The 13,665-nt window shown below is 38.4% G+C and overlaps 1 protein-coding gene across 1 annotated transcript in view; it reads right to left on the reverse strand.

Annotated features, from left to right (window-relative positions):
• Nucleotides 1-1,432: 1,432 nt before the first annotated feature.
• The window catches only part of DIAPH1 (diaphanous related formin 1), a 104,584-nt gene continuing 92,351 nt past the window's right edge, over nucleotides 1,433-13,665 (reverse strand). Inside the window, exons 26-27 of the mRNA XM_039325943.1 lie at nucleotides 8,658-8,744; nucleotides 1,433-3,164 (exon numbers count right to left, since the gene is read on the reverse strand). Of these exons, the coding sequence (XP_039181877.1) occupies nucleotides 2,992-3,164; nucleotides 8,658-8,744 (260 nt within the window). The 3' untranslated portion in view covers nucleotides 1,433-2,991. The remainder of the gene's footprint in view (nucleotides 3,165-8,657; nucleotides 8,745-13,665) is intronic.

Consider the following 13,665-nt stretch of genomic DNA (forward strand, 5'->3'; position numbering starts at 1 on the left):
ATGACAAACAAACCTTATTGCCTTCTTTAATAAAATGGCTAAATGGATTAGGGAAATGATGTGGATATAGTATGACTGGACTTCAATAAGGCATTTGACAAAGTATACAGCCTATTTCTTGGTAAGAGAGAAAAGTGTGGGATAGACAGTATCACCACCAGATGGATTCACAGTTGGCTGACCAGGCACACCAAGTATGTAATCTCAATGGTGCTACATCTACAAGGAAGGAAGGATGCGGAGGGGTACCTGAAGGTTGTCTTGGGCTCAGTACTCCTTAACATCTCCATAGATGATATAGAAGAATGGACAGAAGGAGAACTCATCATGCTAACAATTTGGAAGATAGACTTAAGATTCAGAAGGATCTTAACATACTAGAGAAACTGGCTCTATCCAACAAGATGCAGTTCAGTCATGAGAAAACTAAGGTCCTGCACTTATGCAGGAAAATTCAATTGCAGAGTTACAGATTAAGCAGTTCTGGGCTAATAATAGTAATTGTGACAGGGACTCCTAGCTGGACCACAACTTAAGTATGAACCAGCAGTGTGCTGCAACTGCCCTCCCCCCCAAAAAACCAATGCAGCTTTAGGTTGCATCAATAGAGGAGTAGCATCAAGATCACAAGAAGTGATAGTAGCAATTTATACGGCACTGTAGGACCACACTTGGAATACTATGTCCAGTTCGGGTCACCATGATACAAAAAAGGTGTTGAATTTCTAGAAAGAGTAGAGAAAAGCAACAAAGACGATAAGGGATCTGGAGACTAAGCTATGTGATAAACAATTAAGGGCAGTAGGTATGTCTAGCCTAATAAAGAGAACGATTAAGGCTGAAAAAGCTGTCTTCCAGGACTTGAGAGGCAATCACAGAGATGAGGGGGCTGACTTATTCTCCCAAACATCTGAGGGCAGGACAAAAAGCACTGGGAGGAAGCTTGTCAAAGAGAAATCCGACCTGGAACTAAGGAGAAATTTACTGACAGTGAGAACAATTAGCCAATGGGACAGCTTGTCTTCTGGAGTTTTGGATGTTCCATCGCTGGAGGTTGGCAAGAAAAGATTGGACATTCATTTATTTCAGGTGGCAGGGGATTGAACTAGAAGACCGCCCAGGTACCTTTCAGCCCTATGATTCTATGACTCTATATGCTCATTTCCTTTTTCTTGTTGCAGAATTCTTTAGATATGCTATTTGGAACCCGTACGGCACATTCCTCTATACTGAACTTTCCATGCAAACTCCCATTAAGTGAAATGTAAAAATATTAAGGAATAGTTTTTTAAAAAATACATTCAATGCACATTCCAAATGTATAAAAAGATGAAAGTTTATGTATTATGTCTGTGGGGGAAAAGCAAAAATGAGTAGAGAAAGAATTCATGTGATTGCCAATCCCAGATAACTTGTATGAAAATATATTTCCTTTTTTTTATCTAGTGAATGGTATCAATCATGTTAAAAAGTTGCCAGCATCCAATGATTTGTCCTGAAGTTTACAGATGTTCATAACATATATCTTGAAGCCTATCATATTCATTCCAACATGAATGCCGATAATCAGTCAATGTTACAAATTTCTCTTTCTGCCACACATACATGCTGGCTACATGCCATAGGACAAAATCTATGGGTAGATAGTGATTGGTTGCCCTGAAATACTGGAGAATGCACAAACAATTTTAACAGTATGTATATATTTGTTATTTTTCTTTTATCTTCACTGAAGTTCCTTGTTAAACAAACTTTTATAGAAAATTAGTTCTGTCAAAGTGGCCTTAAGGTATGGGGGGGGGAATCCAGCCCACTTCCACCACTGTATAGAAATTAAGATACATTGATGTACATATTACTTGTTAAAGCAAGCAAGAATGCAAGCTTTAATTTATGTGAAACTTACATGGCATATTTCAAAAAATGTGCTGTATGATACAAAGGATTTTACCACAAAAGATTAAATAAATGCATAATTTTACCAATCAGTCTTCCATGAAGAGTATTCAGTGAAGAAACACAATCCCAGCTTCATTCCTTTGGAGTTGCAATGAGCATTTTCACTCAACTAAAAAGGGCTTAAAACCCCTTTCTGAGGCTGAGTAAATCACTTTATTAACCTTAGTTCAAAAGCATGCAGGGATAGATGCAGCAACAGCAAACCATCCATACTTTCTTTCTCAATAGGTCATTGATATTACCATTTCACTAGTAAGATTTTGTGTTAAAAAGGGGAATAGCAGCTGAGCAGAACAGCAAAATTATTTCACTTCAAAGAAAACATTTTCTACAATGTTTGCACAGAACCCTGTCACCACAGTGATAAAATGATCTCTGAGTCATTTTCTTTTCCAGCATAAGATAGGCAAGAAAAAAAAATGCACAGTGCATTGGGAAAAGACAAATCTAGCTAAAATATCCAATAATCCTCCCTCCTATATTTGAAGGGATCAGCTCATTCTATTAGCATTAATGAAGAGAAGGCTTTTGAGAAAAAAAATATCTTGGGATGAGGATGCCCAATCAAAACATTTAAAAAGTCATAATTAAGGCAGTTTGTTGCATTCCTGCTTTGGCAACATCAATACAGCGAGATTCATGGGCAGACCCGGTTCTGACCGTTAGCCTCTCTTCTGTGCCATATTTTTCTTCTTGGGAATGTGTTCCCAATCCTGCCTGCAGGGAAGTAGGTAAATAGAGCACAAACTCCCACCTTTGTTCCAAACATGTTACTAAGTCAGCAAAAACCTTTGCATTTCTGATACTGAGACAAGAAGGCAGGAAGCAAATTCAAGATTCAAAGAATATGACCAGAGATTTAAAGATCTTGCAAAACAGCCCTAGAATGACACAAGCTGAAGTGATTATTTGCTTCTTCATCCCATGTATATAAATGTGAAAGGGAAAACTGCAAAGTGACTTCGTGTTGTTTCAGCTCCTTTGTAAAACAGGTTTCATGCCAAAGGCACTGGTCCTAGTTGTCACCCAACTCTAATTTTGACGACTGCTTGCCCCGTTAGTGGTTTCATCAAGAGTTTCTTCAGTGACCTCTACATCCTCATCCTTTTTAAGTCCTCTGCGTGGTTTTTTTGCACCAAGAGCATCTTCCTTTGTCAACTCTGAAGCAAGTAATGATGTGATTGCACAGCCAAGATTTTTGTTTCCTGGAATGACACAGAAGCAAACAAAAACTAAAATATTAAAAAACAAAAAAGTAAGTATACGCTGAAGATAATGCTGCATAATATACTAGCCATTTTTTTCTCAAATACTTTAGTTTATACTTGCTCATAGGAGGTCTGAGGAACTCCACAGAGTTGGGGCAGCTATAATGAAAACTCTATCTGTAGTGAAACACAGTAGACAATTGTGACCCAGAGTGTGGAGCCTTTAGAAAATGGGGACAAAGCAAACCTCCCTCCATTTTTCCTAGAACTGATTTTCCTTTGCAATATTTAAAGTTATGATTATACATGCAATTAAGTATTTTGGTCAGAAAATATGCAAAGAAATCATTAGAATTGTATGATGGTCTCTAGAAAAAAATGACTTCGTGAGGACTTTATTTTTCAGCAAAATTCTGATCAGAGGAGTAACAGCTCTGTATAGCAGCTACACACAAAGGAAAGGAAGGAGAGCATGGGAGTGCTGATGAATCTGAGGAAAAGGGGGGGGAGTTAGAACTCAGCTCCCATTGATTCATCTAATAAATCTACAATCACTAGTCAATAAAATGAACTGCTTCTAAATCAGAACAACCTTGATTTTTGTAACACATCAGTTCTCTACTTTACAGAAACTTGGCTCAGTGAGATTATCCTAGATAGTATAGTAGAACTCCCTGGATTTCAGATTCAAAGGGCAGATCAGGTTACAGAGACATTTGGGGGGGGGGAGGGAAGAGAGGTGGTGGAATTTGCTTCTATGTTAATAACCGCTGGTGCAAGGATGTCACAGTACTAAAGAAATGTTGTAATACGGACTGAGTCACTATTCATCAATTGTAAACTCTTTTATGCTCTGCAACAGTTTTCCTCATTCACTTTGGTTGGAGTTTATATATCACCCCAGAATTGCATGAGCAGTGCAATACATACTCTAGCAGACCGAATACTCTGCACAGGTTGGAAATATCCACACTCCCTACTCATTGTTTTAAGGGATTTTAATAGAGTTAATCTCACTCATGAGCTGCCCAGATACTCAGCATGTTAGCTGTCTCATTAGAGGCAAAAACATATTGGATCATTGCTATATCTATCTCAGTCACTCGAGCCCACCCACCCACCCCTGATAATCCTGGAAAAAGATGTGCAAGTTCTATTTCATAGGCAGAAGATCAGAAAAGCTCCAGGTCCGGATGGAGTGACTCCTTCTTGCTTGAAAGCCTGTGATACACAACTGGCGCCCATCTTCACTCAGATTTTTAATAAATCACTGGAGATATGTTATGTCCCTTCATGCTTTAAACTGTCTACCATCATCCCAGTTTCTACGAAATCTTCCATCAGGGAGCTGAATGTCTACAGATTGGTTGCTCTGACATCTGTAGTCTTGAAAACCTTTGGGAGGTTAGTGCTGGCCAAACTGAAAGTCATCATGGATCTGGATAGCCCCTTGCAGTTTGCCTACTGATCAAATAGGTCAGCAGACGATGCTGTCAATATGTCATTACACTACATTCTGCAACATCTTGAATCTCCAGGGATCTATGCATGGGCCCTTTTTGTGGACTTTAGCTCAACGTTCCAGAAATTCCAGAAATTCTCTACTCTATCCAACTTACTATACCTGCTCATACTTGTAGGTAGATAGGATGCAACAGGTGAGGCTAGAGAAAACTACATCTAGTACCTGGGCTAATGAGTACAGGCGACCCTCAGGGCTGTGTGCTCTCTCCGTTACTCTTTTCTTTCTATGTCATGACTGCACCTCAAGGAACCCTCCATTAAAATTCTGAAGTTTGCTGACAATACAACAGTGATTGGCCTCATTCAAGATGATGATGAGTTTGCATATAGACGGGATGTTGAAGAACTGGCCATGTGATGCATCCATAACAATCTGGAGCTGAATATGCTTAAAACTGTAGAAATGACAGTGGATTTTGCCACTTCTTATCTTATTTGACAGCACAATATCAGCAGTAAAGTCCTTCAAATTTCAGGGTTCTATAATTTCCCAGAACTTGAAATGGACACTTAACACTTTTAACATTAGGACTATCTTTAAAAAGGCAAGAATCTTCTTCCTGTGTCAACTCAGGAAGTTCAGACTACCCCGGAGCTGTTTATAGTTTACAGAGGAATTATTTAACTGTCCTATGTTGTATAACAGTGTGGTTTGGTTCAGCAACCAAACAAGACAGGTACAGATTCCAATGGATAGTTAAGACTGCAGAAAGAATAATTGCAACCAGCTTGTCTTCTATAGAAGACCTGTATATTGCATGGGTCCGAAGGGCTGAGAAGGTATCTGCAGACTGCTCATATCGTGGACATAAACTGTTTCAACTTTTTTCCTCAGGATGGCGATACAGGGCATTGCAGGCCAAAACAACTAGACACAGGGACAGTTTTTTCCCTCAGGCCATCACTCTGCTGAACATCTAATTCTCACAGTGTTATCTAAAGTCTATGCGTATTTACACAAGTAATATGTCTGTAGCATTATTATTTATCCTTCTTATTATCTCTCTTACTACCCCCTCTTATTGGCATAATAATTATTATAATTATTCTGTTGCTTTGCACGTATATTAAGAGCTTCTGCACCAGAGACATATATTAATTTTCCATGTTTACATTCTCAAAAGAATGCCCTGCTGACCATATTACAGCCCTTTATAAAATATATTTTTATTATATCAAACTATTGGAGAGAAAAAAATATATACCCAGGACATCATTGCCAATATAATATGTAGCATTAAAATGTTTTGTCACAATAATAAAAAGGAAAAAAACCTGGAAATCTACTAGCAGATTTAATACTAATTTTCTTTGCTGGAAACCTCTCTCCCTCAAATATACTACTGCATATCAAGCACAACTTTCTTTTTCCAGAATTAGTTCAATCTCTAAACATTCTACCGTAAATTTTTTATTCTGATGGTAGATTTCAAATACTGGGGATACAGCCAAAAAGAACATACAGATCTTTATATAATAATAGAACAGAGCTGGAAGGGACCTTGGAGGTCTTCTAGTCCAGCCTCCTGTTCAAGCAGCAGAACCTATACCATCTCAGACAGGTGATTTTCCAGTCTCTTTTTTTTAAAACTTCCAGCTATGGAGTGCCCACGATTTCTGGGGGTAAGCTGTTCCACTAATTGATTGTCCTCACTGTCAGGAAGTTTCTCCTTAATTCCAGGTTGCTTCTCTTTCTGATCAGCTTCCAACCATTGTTTCTCGTCCTTCCCTCTGGTGCTCTGGTAAACATCTTTATGGCAGTCCCTCAGATACTGGAATACTGGTATCATGTCTCCCCTATTTCTTATTTTCTTTAGACTAGCCAAACCCAAGTCCCACAGCCGTTCTTCGTATGTTTTAGCCTCCAGGCCTTTGATCATCTTAGTTGCTCTTCTCTGAATTCTTTCTGAACTCTCAACATTTTTTTTTTTATGATATGGTGACCAAAATTGGCTGCACTATTCCAGGTGTGTCTTACTAGATCTTGATTCTATGCCTCTGTTTATACAACCCAGGATTGTATTAGCTTTTTTGGTTGCTGCTGCACACTGCTGGCTCATGGTCAAGTGATCGTCCACTAGGACTCCAAGGTCTCTTTCAGTTACTGCTTTTAAGCCAGGTCTCGCCCAATCTGTATCCATGCGTTTGGTTTTTCCTGCCTAAATGTAGGACTTTGCTTTTCTCCCCGCTGAAACTCATTTTGTTGGATAGGGCCCATTGTTCCGAGTTTGTCAAGATCTTTTTGGATCCTGAGTCTGTCTTCTGGGGTATTGGCTATTCCTGACAGTTTGATGTCACCCACAAATTTGATGAGTTCCCATTCAATTCCCTCGTCTAAGTCATTTATGAAGATGTTGAAGAATACAAGACAGAACCTTGTGGTAACCCACTGCTTACTTTTCTGCATGTGAATGTAGTGCCCTTGAGGACTACTCCTTGAGTGTGCTTTGTCAGCCAGCTACAGCTCCATCTGGTGGTGATGTTGTCTATTCCACCATTTTCTAGCTTGTCAATTGTGGTCTATTTTGTCAAATGTCTTACTGAAATCTACTACATCTACTATATCCACTTTGTCCCTTTCAAAAAAGCATTATCCTCTTGATATCAGCCCTACGTGCAATAATAGTAGAATCAGAACGTAGTAATGAATATTCTAAAATGATTCTGGAAATTCTTTTGTAAACATTATTTTATATGGCCAGTACTCACAAAATAATGTTAATTTCATAAGATACTACTTTTCTATAGAATATTAATTTTCTATGGTTTAGGAGGTATGTTAAATTTCCCAAAAATCTCCAACAGTGGATATAGATCATGTAGGTTACATAACAAATGTTTAAGTTTATAAACTACCAAGAATCACTCTGAGGTAAATCAAATTTATATTTAAATTTTATTCAAAATTTTGAAATCTTGAAAACTGACATAATTCAAAATATCCCATTTATTCACGTTGGATTTATTCCTTTTCTTTCTTTCTTTCTGTTGTGCAGGCAATGAACCTGATGATTCGCCTGATTTCCAAGAACCTCCTGGAAAGTCTTCTATTAAACAAATGAACCACAACATAACCTAACCTCCCAAGCTTAAACTTAGCAAATTATTCTTATTTCCCAGTGGCATTAAGCCTGGTGTATTCTCATTTACAGTATAAGCAGGCAGGATACCAAATTTCTGTGCTGATACCTTAACAACATGATCTGCTGGAATTTCAATCAAGTTTTCAGAATTTCTAAATATATAGTATAGGCAAAAGGTTTTAAAGATAATAATGTCATGTAATGCCAGATAATATAATAATATAAGTGTATGTGTTACAGATTAAAGGTAAATAACTTCTAGACTTCTGGTTTTCCCCATTTTTATTACCTACAATTGTGTTTCTTTTCCCAAAATCATTGCCTCATGCAACATAATTAAATTTCTATTTTGGAAAAATAATCTTAGGCTATTAGTATTTTACAAACCACAGTAGTCAGCAGTATAGGAGATCAGGGGCACACTGGAATACAATGATGTGCAAGCTCCTTGTTTATTACTGTCATGCAAAATCAAGAGTTTTATTTGAATAGCCCCTATTCTGGCCATATTTCTTAATTTCTATAAAGCCTGTATATTTAGCCTGCACTTCTATTAAGTAGCTTAAAATAATGTGCATGGGCTTTCTCCATTTTATCCCAAGAGCTGCTATTTTGGGCCAATGATTGATACTGTGTTTTATGAATAAACAAGATTTGACTAATCTGATCCAATAACTAAATTCCACATTATATTATACAGTATATTATGTATGAACTACATGGTAAAGACATCAAAGTTTTGTTAACTTCAAAAGGCAAGTGGATTTTTTTTTGTCTATTCAATTCTGTCTTCCACATCCCAAAACCTAGAGTTGGTTCACAATGGTATTAAGAAAAATGATTATTTCAAACTTGCTTTGAAGACATTTAAGCAAAATCATACCTTGGCGTGGTCCTCTTTTTCTACGGAAGGCTGCACCTGACTGTAAGGCTTCTAGTAGACTGTCCATAACTCCTGTCTCATCTCCTTCTGCAAGAACAAAATATAGAGATTTCTTGTTATTTTCATTGGCACTTTCTTCTAAGGAGTAGCATTATGGACTCAAGAGTATGGGTGTTCTGGAATATGCACTGTATGTAGAAAATAAAATAAAATTGTCATTAAAGTATTTCTTGATAAAAATGAAGAAGTCCTGGTCATGTTTGAAAATTTACTATGTGAAGACAACAATACACAAAAGTTTTTCTCAAGATATTTTCCTTTGTCATAAACTGGGAGAAAACTTTTTAAAATGAGAATGTACAATGGAGGGTTTAAAGAAGATTTCTTCCTGGAAAAGTTTCTGAGGCATTTTTCCTTTGATAGATTTATTTGTTATAAACACATAATTGCCAATTTGGATATAAAGCAGGGATAACAAAGAAAAATTCCTTATAACATTTCATCTCTTCCTTTATGTCACAGACTTTCTGCTTTAATAGTACAACTATGGTATTACTCTGATGCCTTGAAATCATTAGTACCCTGAGGTTTTTTTTTTTTTTTTAGAGCTATACATTTTCTACTGATCTACTTTTTACTCTACACAGCTATCAGAGTATTAAGACTGGCTGAAACAGCCAGTTAATATTGTTTCCCTAGCAACAAGCATATTCATCTCAAAAACAGGAAAAGTAAGAGCATCTACATTTCTCCTATGATGAAGACTGTGTTTTGCCAATGCCTTCTTCTGCTGGACACGTGCACACGTATGTTGTGTTGGTTGAAGATCCTCCTGAGGTGCACACTTCAAACCTAAGAATACTCTAAGGCAGAAGCTTGTCTACCCCAAGGATAAAATACCCAGACACAAACTGAGTAACATGGTATATGCAGTACAATGTAGTGACCCATGCGCAGATCTGTACATTGGAGAAACAAAACAACAACTTCATAAATGCGTGGCACAACATAAGAGAAAAAACCCATCAGGATAGGAGTCAGCACTCCATCTGCATTTAAAAGACAAAGGCCACTCTTTTGAAGACAGCAAAGTCCACATTTTGGACAGAGTGGACCGCTGATTTGAAAGAGGGGTCAAAGAGGCCATCTATGTCAAAACTGAACAGCCCTCTATCAAAAGAGGGGGAGGGATCCAACATCATCTATCTCCAGTCTACAACACAGTCCTTTCAACAGTTCCAAGAAGGCTCCACACCCATTTGCACTACTCAGGTGACCCTGAAGGCACAGATAAGCCTCCAGGTAGCTTTAACCACTCCCTAAAAGACAGCTGTCTGCAGGAGTATAAATCTTTCTATTCCCCACCATCCAGTCAGAGCTGAAGAAGCTTTTTGGATGAGAAGTGAAAGGTCTTCAAAGAAAAATAATAAAGTCCAGTTGCCTCTTGAAAAAGTCCCTTTGGACAACCATGACCTGGAAGACTGAGAATCTCTATAGATACTTAAATGCAGGCTTAAGAAAAAGAACAAATGGCATCTCTTTCAACAGAAGCAAGAAAGCCAGGACTATCTTAGAGGGCAGAGAAGTATATGTGATAAAAACTATTGGTGTGTGTGTGTGTGTGTGTGTGTGTGTGTGTGTGTATAAAATATTTGAAAATAAAATTATTCAAGGTCTTTAACACAGACTCTACAAATATACATTTAAAAGTCCCTGAAAAATACAATACTTCCTATTCCATTTGAATGTTTGCCTCCCCCAACTCTCATCAACCTGGCACTGAATGTGTTAACTGCAACTTCATGAGCAGCTTGCAAAATCTGGTTTCCATAGTAACAGCTCCTGACAAAACATAAACCTATAAAATCACATTAGAACATCTGCTGGGGTTTAGGTAGACTAAATCCATTGTTTGTACTGCCACCTGCTGGTCAACATAAATGGCTGGAAGCCTTCATTAATGGGTTCAAGAACAGCAAACGAAAATGCAGAGGAATTGCATTTTTTTCCCAACTCCATCAAAAAGAGACCATGGCATGGTTAGGAAAAGGAAACAGGCCCTAATTACAGATGGTTCCAACAGTGAATTATGAAGCACCGCTTTACAGCACTGGAATTAAAAGGCATATACAATGCAGCTGCTCATTTCCCATTACTTTTAAGCAAAGAAAGCAAACTCCTTTTAGGATAGATATTTTGAAAGCTATGTTTAGCCTTACATTTATGTGTGTGCATACTCACACTCAGTAGTTTTGCTGATGCAACCTCATGTGGAACATCACATAAATCAGACATATCAAACTCGTGATGTCATGTGACAATCGTGTGACATATTGGGACTGTTTTGCCATTGCTGGCAATGGGTTGGGCCCGGCTTCTGCATGACACGTCGGGGTGGGCCAGCAGTTTGACACCCCTGACATAAATGATGTAATTGTACAAGTTTGTGATCTCAATTACTGTCTTTTTAATAAAAATGACCAGGTGATAACAAGTTGGCAATGTAGTTGTATACATTCACATCCCCAAATCTTATCTCACTGCTTTTGGAAACATTGTTCAGGGAATACAGCTTGGCCATCTCCTGAAAGAAATGATACAAAGGAGTTTGGAACCATCTGGCAATCAAAAAGAGCCACATGACAGATGATGGGAGGCAGCTAAATAGGCATTCCATCTACTTGTTGACACATTTGAGGAAAAATTTAAATACTCCCATATTTTTCACTCTTGCTTCTCCATCTTGATTACCTAACCTGCATTTTGATTTGGGCTTCCCAAAAAATTACAAAAAGAAAAAGAATAGTAGTGCTAAGAAATGTACAGAATTTCAGACAGGAATGTTTTTAGATAAAAGAGACATTAAAGAATGAATTTGGTCCTTATGGATCAGAGTAAAAAAAAAAACAGAAAATTATTATTATTATAACACAAGGCAAGGATTTTAAAGCTCCATCTCTAAAGTTAAAAAAAAGGGTTGGAGCAAAAGCAGAGGAACCCCCCCCCCGAGAAATAAAGATGTGTCACCACAAGCAGTGAGAAATAATTGTGCCAGAATGGGAATCGTTCTGTGAAACTTACTGAGCCTTTCCTTAACTTTGCCAAGTGCAGATACTTTGCAGATATATTAAACATTGCAGTGTTCTACCGCAGCAACTCAAGACAAGGTTGTGGGGGAAGGGGAAAAGAATGTGAAGAAAACCAAATGGCATGTCATTTAGCACAACTTCAAGCAACTCAAAAGGAGACAGAAATGGCAGGAAATTGTGGGAGTCAGGAAATAGAGAAGTATGGTAATTGAGTCCGTATGTTCCAAGAAAAGGGTAGCCAGGTTTTTTGTTGCAGTAAAAAAAGAAAAGAAAAGCCAAGAATCCTATGGCATCTGAAACATTAATAAATGTATAATCACAAGCTTTTGTGCTTCTAGGCCACTTCATCAGATGCATGAAGAAAAATCTTGAGAGAGGGATTGCCTATGTATGCAGAATTAATTATTAGGGGAGAGGAGGGGAAGAGGAGGGAGAGGGCAGAAGAGGCAGGATTGTATCAAGGGAGACAAGGAAACAAAGCAGCTTTAGATATTAATAAGTAACAGTAAAAGTAGAATACCTGTCAGATTTTTGCAGCAAAAGCGACAGATCTTTATCATCCCAAAGTCCATTAAATCTAAGTAAAGGAATGTATGCAGCAGCAAAAATATCCATTTGTACAAGAAAATAGCATAAAATGGAATACTGTAATCCAGAAGATTTGCCTTTTGAAAAGGGCCATTTAACCTAAGAACCAGAATCTCCCAAATCTGCACTAATATGTGAAGGTGCAGTCGATTATAGGTAGTCCTTGACTTATGCTCGTTCATTCAGAATTGTTTAAAATTAAGACAATGCTGAATCAAAGGAATTACAACCGCTGCCTGAAGTAACGGCCATTGAAGAACCCAGTGGTCACATGATCAAAATTTGGCCGCTTGTGAACATGCACACTCTTTTATGACTGTGGGCATGCTGCAACTCACCTAGCCTGCCTTTCTTCCCCCCCCCTCCCCCCATCTAGGCTGCTTTGCAGACCAGCGCTCAACTATGCAGATACTATGGAGACAGATGATCCCTAAAATAAATGTCCTCTAATGAGGCCAATTTTAAATCTATTAAGCACAGTCAGTAGTTCTCACAGTCAAGTACTGTAGATGCTGACTAGAAATGATCCCTTTTCTGCTGGGAAGAATTTAGACAGGGACTAAAAGGCAAGTGGACAAGGACCAGGAGACTTTTTTAAAAAGAACTTGAGACAAGATGGGAAATCCCTATAGACTTTATTTGGCCCATAGTGAAAACTGGATGGATCCTGAGCCACAATCAAGTAGTGCCCTTATGATATTACCAAGGAAGAGAAGTCTCTTCTTCCCTTCTCAGTTGGAATTTATACAAGCCACAATATTCATGGTTCAGTTGTTGTTGTTGTTAATTGCGAAGTCGTGTCCGACCCATCGTGACCCAATGGACAACGTTCCTCCAGGTCTTCCTGTCCTCTACCATCTTCTGGAGTCCATTTAAGTTCACACCTACTGCTTCAATGACTCCATCCAGCCATCTCATTCTCTGTCGTCCCTTCTTCTATTGCCCTCAATCTTTCCCAGCATTAGGCCCTTCTCCAGTGAGTCCTTCCTTCTCATTAGGTGGCCAAAGTATTTGAGTTTCAACTTCAGGATCTGGCCTTCTAAAGAGCAGTCAGGGTTGATCTCTTCTAGGACTGACCGGTTTGAACGCCTTGCAGTCCAAGGGACTCGCAGGAGTCTTCTCCAGCCCATAGTTCAAAGGCCTCAATTCTTTGGCGCTCAGCCTTTCTTATGGTCCAACTTTCACAGCCATACATTGCAAATGGGAAAACCATGGCCTGGACTATACGCACTTTTGTTGGCAGAGTGATGTCTCTGCTTTTTAGTATGCTGTCTAGATTTGCCATAACTTTCCTCCCCAGGAGCAAGTGTCTTTTAATTTCTTGGCTGCAG

This window comes from Crotalus tigris, unplaced genomic scaffold (genome assembly GCF_016545835.1).
Source record: "Crotalus tigris isolate CLP2741 ecotype Arizona unplaced genomic scaffold, ASM1654583v1 scf7180000024339.11422700, whole genome shotgun sequence".
NCBI classification, from domain to species: domain Eukaryota; kingdom Metazoa; phylum Chordata; class Lepidosauria; order Squamata; family Viperidae; genus Crotalus; species Crotalus tigris.